The sequence below is a fragment of the Cherax quadricarinatus genome, chromosome 64, assembly GCF_038502225.1.
Source record: "Cherax quadricarinatus isolate ZL_2023a chromosome 64, ASM3850222v1, whole genome shotgun sequence".
Classification (NCBI taxonomy): domain Eukaryota; kingdom Metazoa; phylum Arthropoda; class Malacostraca; order Decapoda; family Parastacidae; genus Cherax; species Cherax quadricarinatus.
The window spans coordinates 13,338,501-13,353,174 of record NC_091355.1 but is presented as its reverse complement, the minus strand read 5'-3'; the positions used below and the strand labels follow the sequence as shown (position 1 = coordinate 13,353,174).

Genomic DNA, 14,674 nt, shown 5'->3' with positions numbered 1-14,674 from the left:
AAGAGAACTTCACTACCAAGGAGATGACACCTTGAAGGATTGTCAAGTAGAGATGACATATTTACTAAAAAAAATATACACAATAGTATCAACTACAAAGAAAGTGTTTTACAATGGTGATAGCAAAGCAAACTTGTCAAACTTTGTTGATAAATCTTTCAAGTGATAGTAGATATAAAGGCATACCTGTAAGTTACTTTCTCCATCTACAAGAATACATAATCAGTTGACACCAAACAAAACAAATTTTAAACACATTGGCTGCCTCCCACCGAAGTAGGGCTACCACTCCCCCCTCAAAAAAAAAAAAAATAATTTATGCAATAGGTGTCTTGCCAGAAGTGTGAAGACATCACAATATTTTTTTTTTTTAACAAGTCTCCCACCGAGGCAGGGTGACCCAAAAAAGAAAGAAAATCCCCAAAAAGAAAATACTTTCATCATCATTCAACACTTTCACCTCACTCACACATAATCACTGTTTTTGCAGAGGTGCTCAGAACACAACAGTTTAGAAGCATGTACGTATAAAGATACACAACATATCCCTCCAAACTGCAAATATCCCGAACCCCTCCTTTAGAGTGCAGGCATTGTACTTCCCATTTCCAGGACTCAAGTCCGGCTATATAAAAATAACCGGTTTCCCTGAATCCCTTCACTAAATATTACCTTGCTCACACTCCAACAGATCGTCAGGTCCCAAATACCATCCGTCTCCATTCACTCCTATCGAACACACTCGTGCACGCCTGCTGGAAGTCCAAGCCCCTCGCCCACAAAACCTCCCTTATCCCTTTCTTCCAAAAATTTAAATGACCCTCTAAATTGCAATATCCCCACCCCTCCTTCAGACTGCAGGTACTGTATTTCTGGACTATTGTTCATAATTTTTTAAACAAGACTGAGAGGCTATATAACTTTAATGTGTGTGCAAATATTGTGGTAAGTAAGCTGGTGATATAGGATATTTTTTTTTTTCAACAAACCGGCCATATCCCACCAAGGAAGGGTGACCTAAAAAAAAAAAAACAAGTCTCTCTTTTTAAATTTTGTATGTATACAAGACAAACGGTTACTAGCCCCTTGTCGCCTCTTATGATATGAATAGCTTACAGAGGAAGGATTCTTCTCCACATCCCCATAGAGAGTACATAAACATATTGTCATCAATATCTCCAATTTTAGGAAGAGGAGAATTTCAATATTATGACATAAATCAATATTGCAATGTCAATAGTGCTTATGATGAACCACTGATTCACTTAAGTGTGAAAGACTTGCAAACTAAAAAAAAAAAAAGCATCATGAATAATATCTGTGCTCAGTCAAAACATTTATGGTATACAGTGATTACTGCAATAATACTAAAGTATTCTGGTAGTGTGTGATTATAAGACTGAGAGGGAGCTACAGGCCTACATGACCTTTCTCATCCTATTTATCATGGAATTGGAGTTGAAATAGTATATTAAAATAAAGTACCTTGTTATAGCCTGATAGATACATACTGTTTACCTGGAGAGAGTTCCGGGGGTCAACGCACCCGCGGCCCGGTCTGTGACCAGGCCTCATGGTGGATCAGAGCCTGATCAACCGGACTGTTACTGCTGGCTGCACGCAATCCAACATACGAGCCACAGCCCGGCTGGTCAGGTACCGACTTTAGGTGCTTGTCCAGTACCAGCTTGAAGACAGCCAGGGGTCTATTGGTAATCCCCCTTATGTATGCTGGGAGGCAGCTGAACAGTCTCGGGGCCCCTGACACTTATTGTATCGTCTCTTAACGTGCTAGTGACACCCCTGCTTTTCATTGGGGGATGTTGCATCGTTTGCCAAGTCTTTTGCTTTCGTTGTGAGTGATTTTCATGTGCAAGTTCGGTACTAGTCCCTCTAGGATTTTCCAGGTGTATATAATCATGTATCTCTCCTGCCTGCGTTCCAGGGCATACAGGTTCAGGAACTTCAAGCGCTCCCAGTAATTGAGGCGTTTTATCTCCGTTATGTTCGCCGTGAAGGTTCTCTGTACATTTTCTAGGTCAGCAATTTCACCTGCCTTGAAAGGTGCTGTTAGTGTGCAGCAATATTCCAGCCTAGATAGAACAAGCGACCTGAAGAGTGTCATCATGGGCTTGGCATCCCTAGTTTTGATGGTTCTCATTATCCATCCTGTCATTTTTCTAGCAGCTGCGATTGATACAATGTTATGTTCCTTGAAGGCAAGATCCTCCGACATGATCACTCCCAGGTTTTTGACATTGGTTTTTCGCTCTATTTTGTGGCCGAAATTTGTTTTGTACTCTGATGAAGTTTTAATTTCCTCGTGTTTACCATATCTGAGTAATTAAAATTTCTCATCGTTGAACTTCACATTGTTTTCTGCAGCCCATTGAAAGATCTGGTTGATGTCCGCCTGGAGCCTTGCAGTGTCTGCAATGGAAGACACCGTCATGCAGATTCGGGTGTCATCTGCAAAGGAAGACACGGTGCTGTGGCTGACATCCTTGTCTATGTCAGATATGAGGATGAGAAACAAGAAGGGAGCGAGTACTGTGCCTTGTGGAACAGAGTTTTTCACCGTAGCTGCCTCGGACTTTACTCTGTTGACTACTACTCTTTGTGTTCTGTTTGTGAGGAAATTATAGATCCATCTACCAACTTTTCCTGTTATTCCTTTAGCACGCATTTTGTGCGCTATTACGCCATGGTCACACTTGTCGAAGGCTTTTGCAAAGTCTGTATATATTACATCTGCATTCTTTTTGTCTTCTAGTGCATCTAGGACCTTGTCGTAGTGATCCAATAGTTGAGACAGACAGGAGTGACCTGCTCTAAACCCATGTTGCCCTGGGTTGTGTAATTGATGGGTTTCTAGATGGGTGGCAATCTTGCTTCTTAGGACCCTTTCAAAGATTTTTATGATATAGTATGTTAGTGCTATCGGTCTGTAGTTCTTTGCTATTGCTTTACTGCCCCCTTTGTGGAGTGGGGCTATGTCTGTTGTTTTTAGTAACTGAGGGACGACCCCCGTGTCCATGCTCCCTCTCCATAGGATGGTAAAAGCTCGTGATAGGGGCTTCTTGTGGTTCTTGATGAACGCGGAGTTCCATGAGTCTGGCTCTGGGGCAGAGTGCATGGGCATGTCATTTATCGCCTGTTCGAAGTCATTTGGCGTCAGGATAACATCAGATAGGCTTGTGTTAACCAAATTCTGTGGCTCTCTCATAAAAAATTCATTTTGATCTTCGACTCTCAGTCTGGTTAGCGGCTTGCTAAAAACTGAGTCATACTGGGACTTGAGTAGCTCACTCATTTCCTTGCTGTCATCTGTGTAGGACCCATCTTGTTTAAGTAGGGGCCCAATACTGGACGTTGTTCTCGACTTTGATTTGGCATAGGAAAAGAAATACTTTGGGTTTCTTTCGATTTCATTTATGGCTTTCAGTTCTTCCCGCGATTCCTGACTCCTATAAGATTCCTTTAGCTTAAGTTCAATGTTTGCTATTTCTCTGACCAGTGACTCCCTACGCATTTCAGATATATTGGCCTCTTTTAGCCGCTCTGTTATTCTTTTTCGTCGCCTGTAAAGGGAGCGCCTGTCTCTTTCCATTTTACATCTACTCCTCCTTTTTCTTAAAGGAATAAGCCTTGAGCATACATCGAGTGCCACCGAGTTAATCTGTTCAAGGCATAAGTTGGGCTCTGTGTTGCTTAGTCTATCTTCCCAGCTTATATCGGTTAGGACTTGGTTTACTTGGTCCCACTTTATGTTCTTGTTATTGAAGTTGAATTTGGTAAAGGCTCCCTCGTGACTAATCTCATTATGTCGGTCTGGGGCTCCACGCATACATGTCTGAACCTCGATTAAGTTGTGATCTGAGTATGTTGTTTTTGATATGGTGACATTTCATATCAGATCATCATTGTTAGTGAAGATGAGGTCTAGTGTATTCTCCAGTCTAGTAGGCTCTATTATTTGCTGGTTTAAGTTGAATTTTGTGCAGAGATTTAAAAGCTTGTGTGTGTGTGTGAGTTTTCGTCAGAGCTGCCTCCTGATGTTATCACTGCAACAACATTATTTGCTATATGCCTCCATTTTAGGTGCCTTAAGTTGAAATCCCCCAGGAGCAAGATGTTGGGAGCAGGAGCTGGAAGATTTTCCAGACAGTGGTCAATTTTTAACAGCTGTTCCTGGAATTGCTGGGACGCTGCATCCGGAGGCTTGTAGACTACCACAATGACTAGGTTTTGGTTCTCGATCTTTAATGCTAAAACTTCCACTACATCATTTGAGGCATTAAGCAGTTCTGTGCAAACAAGTGACTCTGCAATATACAGGCCAACCCCCCCTTTTTCCTGTTCACTCTGTCGCATCTGTATAGGTTGTAACCTGGGATCCATATTTCGTTGTCCAAGTGATCCTTTATGTGGGTCTCAGTGAAAGCTGCGAACACTGCATTTGCCTCTGCAAGCAGTCCACAGATGAAAGGTATTTTGTTGTTCGTTGTTGGCTTTAGACCCTGTATATTTGCAAGGAAGAATGTCATCGGACTGGTGGTATTGGTGGTACTGGGGGGGACTTTTTTTTCCGGCATTAGTATCTGTATCTGTTGGTTTGGAGTGGAGGCCATCGACTGTGGTTCCACTCCAGGAATGACTGGATTTGGTGTACAATTTCTGCCATTTCCTGCCAGTTTTTTTTCCTTCCTGACACTAAAAAACCTCTCCGTCTTGAGTGGCTGTGGCTACCCAGGTTTTCCCATGGCCTGGATGTTTTGCATCTTTTTGTCCCCTTTAGATAGTGTGTCTGGCAATTTAAGTTATAGCACAGTCTTTCCTGTACTGAAGAGGGACACATTTCAGGGTGAAAAAGCTTACAGGAAGTGAGTTTGCATTTTCCTGTTGTCATTTTCTAGGGTAGTCATAGTTGCACGTTCCATCTGTTTTTCCAGATTTCCCAGAAGAATTAACTAAAATTGACTAAAATACGGTTTGCAATTAGAGATTGGATATAATATGCAAGACAAAGCTGGAACAAATCAGCCACTACAAGGATAAAAATGATCTTTGCAATGGTACATATTACTTACTTGTTGCAACTGTGGGAGATGTTGGAGTTGAAGACACAGGTGCTTTAACTCCACTCTTTTTTCTCTCTATGTATTGCAGTAAATCCTCCTTCAGTATTCTCCCATCTTTCCCTGTGCCTTGAACATCATACAAGTCAATCTGAAAATTTGTAAAAAGATAAAAACAATTGCTAAATACATGATAAGCTCTTCAAGTCAGTCCTTATCAGCCTGGTTATGTCACCTACACTGGATAGCATGTTGCTAGCACCAACAGTCTGATTGAGGTCAGGTAACAAGCTTCAAATTTTAAATTTCAACATTACCTTTTTCTCCCCTACACAAGATACCATGCAGTAAAGTATTCCAAAACACACCTTATATTCCATAGCAATTCTTCTTACAGCTGGGGTTGTAAGGATTTTTCCAGTTGGAAGTGTGAAGTTGCCTGGCTCTATTACTGCACCTTCCACAGGACGGCCCACAGATATAGCTTCCCCTTCCTGTACCTCAGCTCCCACAGAGTCATCTGAAATGAGAAAATTTTGAGCATTCTATCTGTCTCATCTTATTCCCTTCTCAAATGTAAAATAACATGAAGGTAAAACAAAAAATGACATACAGTATTTAAAAGAGCTGGTCACATTAAGCACCAGAATAGGAATACGTATTATTATTTAATTCAATGGGGAGAGGGAAGAGCACCTAAGGAATTGGAGGTAATCAAATTTGATCTAAGGAAGGAGAGGAAAAGCCTAATTCCTTGAATCAAGAGCTACTCACCAGTATCAAGGAATGGACCCTTCCTGAAGAGAGTGGATTTAGAAGCCAATAAACAAACTAGGAATGATAAGCATCCAGCTCCTTTTGAAATATGTGAATACTTTATATTCTAATTGTAAAATGAAAGTTAAACACACAGATAAATGTGCAACATCTTTCCCTTTACTCACCTTCTTTGGACACCTCAATGTCTACAAGTGGCTTTCCAACAAAAGCTGTGTCATCAACATCGTAGAATAATTTACGAATCACACCGTCATAACGACTAGTTATGGTGACAGAAGCCTTATCAGACTGCACCTCACAAATGCTGTCAAACTGTGCGACTGTGTCTCCCTCACTGACAAACCTGCTCATAACAGAGTACACAGTAATATGTAGTCAAGTTTGTATAATCTTTCCAAATTATTTATTATACTACATAAAAAACTTTACTGCTGCAATCAATAATAAATATCAGTAAAGAACTCAAATTTTTAGCTAATAAATATATTCATAAAAACTTGAACTCAACAATTTTTATAAATGAAACCAGTTCTGCAACAGAAGCTACTTTCAATATTTTAAAGATCTACTGTATTCTATTTACAGTGCTGTACAACCAATGTAAAATTCCATTTACTAACGAAACTGAAGTACGTATTGTAGTCTTACTAGTGGTTGAGAAGTCATTTAACTTGTTAGCTGTATCAATAGGCTGGTGTTTCTGTTTAGTTAGTACAATATTACTAGTTCTGTTCGGTTTGTGGGTGCCCAGGATCTGAAAGAGTGCTTTCCAGGTCTTTTTATGTCTCCTCTCATTTCATTGAATCTATTAAAATAGTATACAGTGATACCTTGCATATCCGGCCTACCATTATCCTAACTGCACCAATATCCGAACAGGCCCTGGGAAAGGGTAAAATTCTAAAATTATCGAAATGTCCGAACAGCCATTTGGATGTTTTCTGCCGCCTCAAAAACTGGAAAAAGTGCTGAAAAAAAAGTGATGGTGAAGCCACAGAGCTTGGAATTCGATCAGTGCATGATGAAGTGGTACCTACAACAATGTGGTAGTGGTATGATGGTTAGTGGTGCTGAACTTAAAATGGCTGCAGAAATCCAGGAGGCTGTTATTCAAGAGCGCAGAGTGTCTGGTCCCACCACCAGATGACACTGGACTCATTTTTTAAACCTACAATGCCGTTGCCAATGGTGATATGACGGTATGGATGTGCATTTTTTCCCCTCGCATATCCGGAAACTCTGTTTCCGAACTGGTCTCGGTTCATATACTAGTTTGAACATGAGAGGTATCACCATAGCAGTTGCTTAGACTTTCTGATTAATTTGGCGAGGACTGACGTATAGTGTTTGATAAACTGTTTAGTTATTAAGCCCTTTCTATGTTTCTCATATTGATGTTTCGTATTGATGGACCTTAGGATGCTGTTAGTAAGCATGGGCAACTTAATCTTTTATTGGTGATCGGTTTAGTTTTTACAGGACAATGTTTGTTATACATAGTCTTTGAATTTTATTTAGAAATATCTACCCATTCATCAATACTAGTGTCACTGAAAAATTCTGTATGCCAGACAACTGAGCTTAGTTCTGCAGTGAAGTTGCTTACTGAAGTCTCATCATGGAATCGAAAGGAGATCTTATTGTATTTCATTAGTCGCTTACAAATGCTTGTCAGGAGCAAAGTTGGGTAGTCTGTGATTATCCCCGCTTTAAGGGGGGCTAGTATGTTTGTCCATATATGGTCAATTGTGGTTGCACTCATCTCAGTTAGTCTTGCTGGCTTTGTAATTACTCCTCTGGTCTTGTTATGGACTTTCCACTCACCTTAGCATTTTCTAAGGGCATTTGAAGTAACACTTTCTCTAATCACCTTTTCATTTATATAACCTTAATATAATGCACAGGAAATTTGCTTATCTCATAACATCTTTCCATGGCAGACGCAAGCCTGTCCAATAAATTAACTTTTTATTCAAATTCATCACTTTTGACACATGTACATAATGTAATACAGTACAGTACATATATCATAAAAGATTATTTCTTAATCTCATATTCATTTACAACTAAATTTCAAAATCATTTACCATTCCTTGATGACTACTTCTTTGATGCCCTCACCAATATCAGCCAAGAGGAAGGAGACAAGTCTGTGACCTACAGCTGTAGTATGAAAAGGCCTGTCTGCTCTGTGCTTCCGTGATAGCACCCATTTACTCCTTGGTATACAAATGCTACATGGATGCCACCCAGGCACCACCTGAGTTTGCCGTTTGCACGAGGAGTGTTGACGAGCCCAGTAACTCTGTAAATAACCCAAAGTAGAAGAAAATGTAGGAATGACACATACAGGACATAAAAAATATGATATCTGTTACTGGTTCTAGGAATTACTGAGCCCAAGCTCAGACCAGGTCCTGTCAACTGGAAAGGAAATATTACAGGGCTAAAAACTATCATGAAATTCACAGTAAGGTGCATACTGTACTAAATGTAGGTAGAAGTTAACAATATTTCTTACTTGTTAGTTTGTATGTTCATTAAACAAAGAAATGATCAACAATCCTGTTGGAGGGTAAAATGTTTAACATGCTTCAATTTTGGATTTGTATAACAGAATAGTAGTACCTACATGAATGGTGTTACAAAAAGAATAATGGCAACAAAGAAGGGGAAGTAACTGAAGCAAACCAGTGTCAGAGAATCTGTTCTAAAGTTGAAATAGTTTGAGAGGAGGTGGAGAGAGTAAATATATCAGAAGAATAAAATGTGTGAAATGAAGGTGATGCACTCTTTAATAAACAAGACAACTGCTCAAAACTTGTTGAACTGTCAGTATAATTTGGTAATTCTTGCAGAGTGGTACCAAGTGGCCTTTCAAGCGATAACCATATGTAAGTGGAGTGACAAGTGCATTGATATGCTTCCCACAACCAGTGATGGACTGAGGACAGCCAGAAGCCCAATTACACTTTGATGGAAACAACTTGCTGCTCTCTAATGAGAACCAAAGCATTACCAACAATATTTGCAAGAGATCTGAGAAATGGGCCACTTCACTAGCCACCTTAGAAATTTATAGTTTAACTTTCTACACCTACTGCATTAACTCTTAAACTGTCCAAGCAGATCTACGTTCACATGCGTAGTGCTCCAAAAGTAGATCTACGTTTCTTTTACATATTTTCAAATATAACAAAAAAAAAAAAAGGTAGATCAAAGTTTTTTTACACGTTTTCAAATGTAAAAAAAAAAAGGATCTACTTTTTTTACATACTTTCAAATGTTGAAAAAACGTAGGTCTACGTTTGGACAGTTTAAGGGTTAAGCAATACAGTATGTATTACTATAAGCAAAACCAGGATCTCCTGTTTTTATATTTTAAATTATTATTACAATCATATTGGAGCGCTAAACCCATAGGGGCCACAAAGTGTCAGGGAAATGTTTCAAAATAAATGCCAAACCCCTATGGGGTTAAGAGAGTACTCAAATCTGGAAAAAAGAAATAAGCAAGTCCTTGACTGAGGCATGGTTGACCGATAGGGAACAGAGATTTTCAATAAATGGGGAGAAATCAGAATGGGGACCCATTACTAGTGGTGTGCCACAGGGTTTACTACAAGAGTCCTTTGTTGTTCACAATCTACATAAATAACATAGATGAGGGAATAAATAGTGACATAAACAAGTTTGCCGATGATACTAAAATAGGCCATCAGGTAACTTCTGATGAGGACACTAGAAAGCTACAGGATGACCTGGATAGGTTGATGATGTGGTCAGAGAAGCAGCAGATGCTGCAGCTCAATGAAGATAATTGTAAGGTTTTAATCTTAGAAAAAGAAAATAACTGTAACACTTATAAGTTAAACAACGTAGATCTTAGAGAGAATGCAAAAAAAATATTTAGCAGTTCTGGTTAGTAGAAATTTAAAGCCATGATAACAGTGCATAAGTTTGTATAATAAAGCTAAATGACTTTTTAGTTTCATATTAAGGAGTACAATATAAATAATAGGAGTCCTCATGTTACACTTGAACTTTATATATCCATGGTAAGGCCTCTTTTAGATTACGATGCTCAGTTCTGGATCCCTGTATTACTGGATAACACACAGTGAGGGATGAGGAAACTGATTCCAAGTATCAGAAATCTTTCCTTTAAAAGATAGGCTGCAGACATTGAATCTCCATTCTCTGGAAAGGCATAGAATTAAAGGAGATATGACTGAAGAAAACACAGGGAAGACAGGAATAAATCAATAAATACGATGCTGAAAATATCTGACCATGACAGGACTTGCAGAGTTGTATATCAGTGGAACAGACTTCCAGGTAGCTTCAATGAGGCAAGATCTTTGGGTAGCATTAAATATAAGATGGACAGGTACATGAGTGGGTGTAGGTGCATGCGTGGACTTGCCTAGCATGAGCCAGTAGGCTTACTACAGTGCTTCTCCTTTCTTATATTCTTATGAAAACAATTTACTGTAAATAAATATGTTATAATTACTAATTAGCCCACTAAGAAGAAGTCTGGATTATTAACCTAATAAAGTCACTCTCATTAGACTGTCTGGCTTATTTCCATTGCAGGGCCTTTAATCCTCTCCCCAAGATGCAACCCAGAACATGCCCGGGTACCTACTTACTGCTAGGCGAACAGGTGCCCCATCTTATCTGGAGTTTATCTGGAGAGAGTTCCGGGGGTCAACGCCCCCGCGGCCCGGTCTGTGACCAGGCCTCCTTAGGTCAGTGTCCCAGGATGCGACCCACACCAGTCGACTAACACCCAGGTACCCATTTTACTGATGGGGAACATAGACAACAGGTGGAAAGAAACACGTCCAATGTTTCTACTCTGGCTGGGAATCGAACCCAGGCCCTCACCGTGTGAAGCGAGAGCGTTAACCACCAGGCCACCAGAGCCCCATAGTTTGGTTGGTAGCACACTCAGCTCACACGTTAAGTCTGTGGTTCAATCTCCGGTACGTATGGAAACACTGTGGTGTTTCCTCAAGACATGTGTCTCTGTTCACCTATCAGTAAGTAGGTACCTGGGTGTTAGTTGACTGGTGTGGGTTGCATCCTGGGGATAAAACTGACCTAAGTTACCCAAAGTGCTCTGCATAACCAGGGGCTTTCTATATAGTATGTCACTGATGTCAGCTATGGTCTGTACAAGTTGTACCATGTATTTGTAGAAATAATTATATTATTATTATTATTATTTTTGTAATACTAACATACCCAGCTTTGCCTGGCTGGCAAAGCTCTCGCTTTACACGCGGAGGGCCTGGGTTCGATTCCTGGCGGGATGGAAACATTTCAACGCGCTTCCTTACACCTGTTGTCCTGTTCACCTAGCAGCAAATAGATACCTGGGTGTTAGTTGACTGGCGTGGGTCGCATCCCGGGGGACAAGACTGAGGACCCCAAAGTAAATAGACAGACGCTCCTCGATGACACACTGCCTTTCTTGGGTTATCCCGGGTGGCTAACCCTCTGGGGTTAAAAATCCGAACTAAATCTTATTTTATCTTATCTTAACACTCATCCGGTGATCGAACCCCGGTCCCTCCGAGTGTGAGCCAAGGTTAAAAATATATTTACTCTATATTTGAAGCATTTATTGAAGGATATTGCGTGGCTTACGTTTACCGCTGCTGTTCTCGCATACTGGAAGTTAAATCGAAGAAAACTAAGCCTAGAGTAACATAATACTGCAGTAGCTGCCATGGTCGCCTGCTACCTGCTCACCACACGAACACCCTCAGGGAACGTTTTTGTCTAAGACACACGTTCATACTTCAGCATGTACAGTGTTTATTCATGATATTCCTATTTTATATAATAGATTGGTATACATTTATTAATATGAGGTATTTGGTTGGCGTTTATAAAAATATGTTGAATTTTCTTCTTTCTCTGAAGTTATTGTACGGCAAATAAAACATTTGCCAGAACAGTTCGATTGCAAAGACTACGACTGTATTCAGTATTGTCGCTTTAAAAGCTAAAATGGCAAATAGGTTAACCCTCTTTCCCTTGCAAAATAATTTCACCTTTACTAATTTCTTTATATTGTTTATTTTTATTCATAGTGGTGTTTATTATCAGTGTTTATTATTATTATTATTATTATTATTATTATTATTATTATTATTATTATTATTGTTATTGTTATTGTTATTGTTATTGTTATTGTTATTGTTATTATTATTATTATTATTATTATTATTATTATTATTATTATTATTATTATTATTATTATTATTTTCGATGCTCCTGTATTTTTTATTATTTCAGACATCGCATGCTTGAAGTTTTCTTACACAGGCTAGACCTCCAGAAGACATGAAATTTTTTATATAAAGGATAGACCTCCAGTAAAGGACCCCAATGGAAATAAGTCACTCTGTCTGACTTTTTTGGGTTATCCTAGGTTCTCTACACATATGCTGTTATGTATAATAATTCTATGTAACTGTATTTGTGTATACCTGAATAAACTTACTTACGTACTTACTTAGTAGGCCTAGTTTTCATACATAAGGTATGGCTTTGAAGAGGCCTGACGCTTTCTTACATAGGATAATGCTTGCAATAGGAATGAGTGTTTTATTATAAAGGATATGACATTTAGTAGGCCTGGAATGTTCTTACTCAGAATATGACTTCCAACAGGCCTGTGCCAAACCTGCTGTATATACACAGAGGAATATACCTGTGTATATGGACTGAGTTATGTATATGATAATATATATACACTCGAGAGGTATATCTCCGTGTATTATAATAATAATAATAATAATAATAATATCTCCGTGTATACCGATATGTGTATATCTATACACGAGATGCCCCTCACGGGAGGTGGCTCGTTGGAGAGGGGCTCTTGATTCAAGGAAATGGGTTTATCCTCATAGATCAAACCTGAATGTCTCCTGTTCTCTAGGCATTATATGACCCCACAGATTTAACTCTCCACTATAAATAAAATAGAATAACCCATCTCAACCATACGAGCATGTTAACATGTTCTAATTGATCTCATTCCTCTTATGCTGGACTATCTGTTCTATAATGATGTACCTGGTGCAGTAAATGTCACCAAGACCCCAGTGGAAATAAGTCACTTTGACGTTTTTGGGTTATCCTAGGTAATCTACATATATCCTGCTATGTATGATAATTTATGTAACTGTATTTATGTATAGAGAACCTAGGATACCACTTCGATTCCTAGCAAAGGGGCAGAAACATTGGACGTATTTCCTTACACCGGTTGTCTAGGTTCACCCATCAGTAAAATGGGTACCTGGGTGTTAGTGGACTGGTGTGGGTCGCATCCTGGGACAAAAACTGACCTAATATGGCCGAAATGCTCAGCATAACAAGGGACTTTCTATATAGTAGTATGTCATTGATGTCAGCTAGACCTGTATACCTTGTACATGTACTTGTAGTAAATAAAGTTGAGTTACTTAGATATTTTAACTTTTAAGGTTTAATAATAAGGTATGACAAGGACTCCAATAATAATAATAATAATAATAATAATAATAATAATTTCATATTGACATGATATATAGTTGTACAAAGGAATATAATAATTGAGTGTACATGCCAAAAGCCCTTTGTATGCAGAGCATTTCGGGCAAACTTAAAATTAACTTAAGATTAATTAGGCTATAAGATAAGATAAGATTTCGTTCGGATTTTTAACCCCGGAGGGTTAGCCACCTAGGATAACCCAAGAAAGTCAGTGCGTCATCGAGGACTGTCTAACTTATTTCCATTGGGGTCCTTAATCTTGTCCCCTAGGATGCGACCCACACCAGTCGACTAACACCCAGGTACCTATTTGCTGCTAGGTGAACAGGACAACAGGTGTAAGGAAACGTGTCGAATGTTTCCACCCGCCGGGAATCGAACCCGGGCCCTCCGTGTGTGAAGCGGGAGCTTTAGCCACCAGGCCATTAGGTCATTAGGTGAATAACAGTGAGTACAGAGACTTGGCTATTAATCGGTAATGCTATATGGCTTAATAGGTCTGTTAGAGAAGTTTAGTAGTGAATAATTACAGTCTTGAAATATTTTATAAAAAATTAGTATTACAATAGAACAATTTAAACAATTTACTATATGAAGTACAATTGAGTATTTAAAACGATGAAATTTGAACATTATAATTTTGAAGATTACAGTTTTACAGTTGAACAAATTAAACAATTTACTATATGAAGTACTACAATTTAGTATTCCGAACAATGAAATTTGAACATCCAGTTTTTTGAAGTAATGAGTACATGATTAAGCAATCTTCAGCAAAATATTCAGTACTGAAATTGAGACATCATTGGTACTTTTTGTGTTGCTTTTGAGTAAATGGTAGGTATTAAGTACAGCTTTTCTGATTAATTTTGAGTGATGAGATTTCTCAGTAGGGCATTAAATTGATTTACAGGCAGGGGTCTTTTAGTGTGTTCTGGTTATGAATTCCTTTGGGCCCTTTACGTGCATTGTATTTTAGCACAGGGGGAGATGGAGAGTTATTATTATTATAATACTAATAAAAAAGAAGCGCTAAACCGAGAGATGGAGAGATGGTTGTGTGTTCTGTTGTAGTTAGCAAGTAGGAGTTTGAGAGGAAGGAAATAAGTAACTTCATCTAACTTGTTTTTGATTATACTAGATAATTTACACTATGTATGATAATTGTACTTCCGTGCCTAAATAAACTGTACCATGCTGAAATAATCGAATACAATTTATTAATTTTTCCTGGGTTCTCGGGAAGGCTCAATAAA

General features: G+C 38.8%; 1 protein-coding gene across 4 annotated transcripts in view; it reads right to left on the bottom strand.

Annotated features, from left to right (window-relative positions):
- The window catches only part of Dbct (Dihydrolipoamide branched chain transacylase E2), a 39,420-nt gene extending 27,643 nt beyond the window's left edge, over positions 1–11,777 (bottom strand). The window contains exons 1-6 of one of the 4 annotated variants that reach the window (XM_053792997.2): positions 11,517–11,626; positions 10,151–10,349; positions 7,946–8,163; positions 6,023–6,201; positions 5,447–5,598; positions 5,091–5,229 (exon numbers count right to left, since the gene is read on the bottom strand). In XM_053792997.2, the coding sequence (XP_053648972.1) occupies positions 5,091–5,229; positions 5,447–5,598; positions 6,023–6,201; positions 7,946–8,163; positions 10,151–10,291 (829 nt within the window). In that variant the 5' untranslated portion in view covers positions 10,292–10,349; positions 11,517–11,626. Of the gene's footprint in view, positions 1–5,090; positions 5,230–5,446; positions 5,599–6,022; positions 6,202–7,945; positions 8,164–10,150; positions 10,350–11,474 lie in introns of all 4 variants that reach the window. The other 3 variants (XM_053792996.2, XM_070098788.1, XM_053792999.2) reach the window with 3 other exon arrangements.
- Between the last annotated feature and the right edge of the window lie 2,897 nt (positions 11,778–14,674).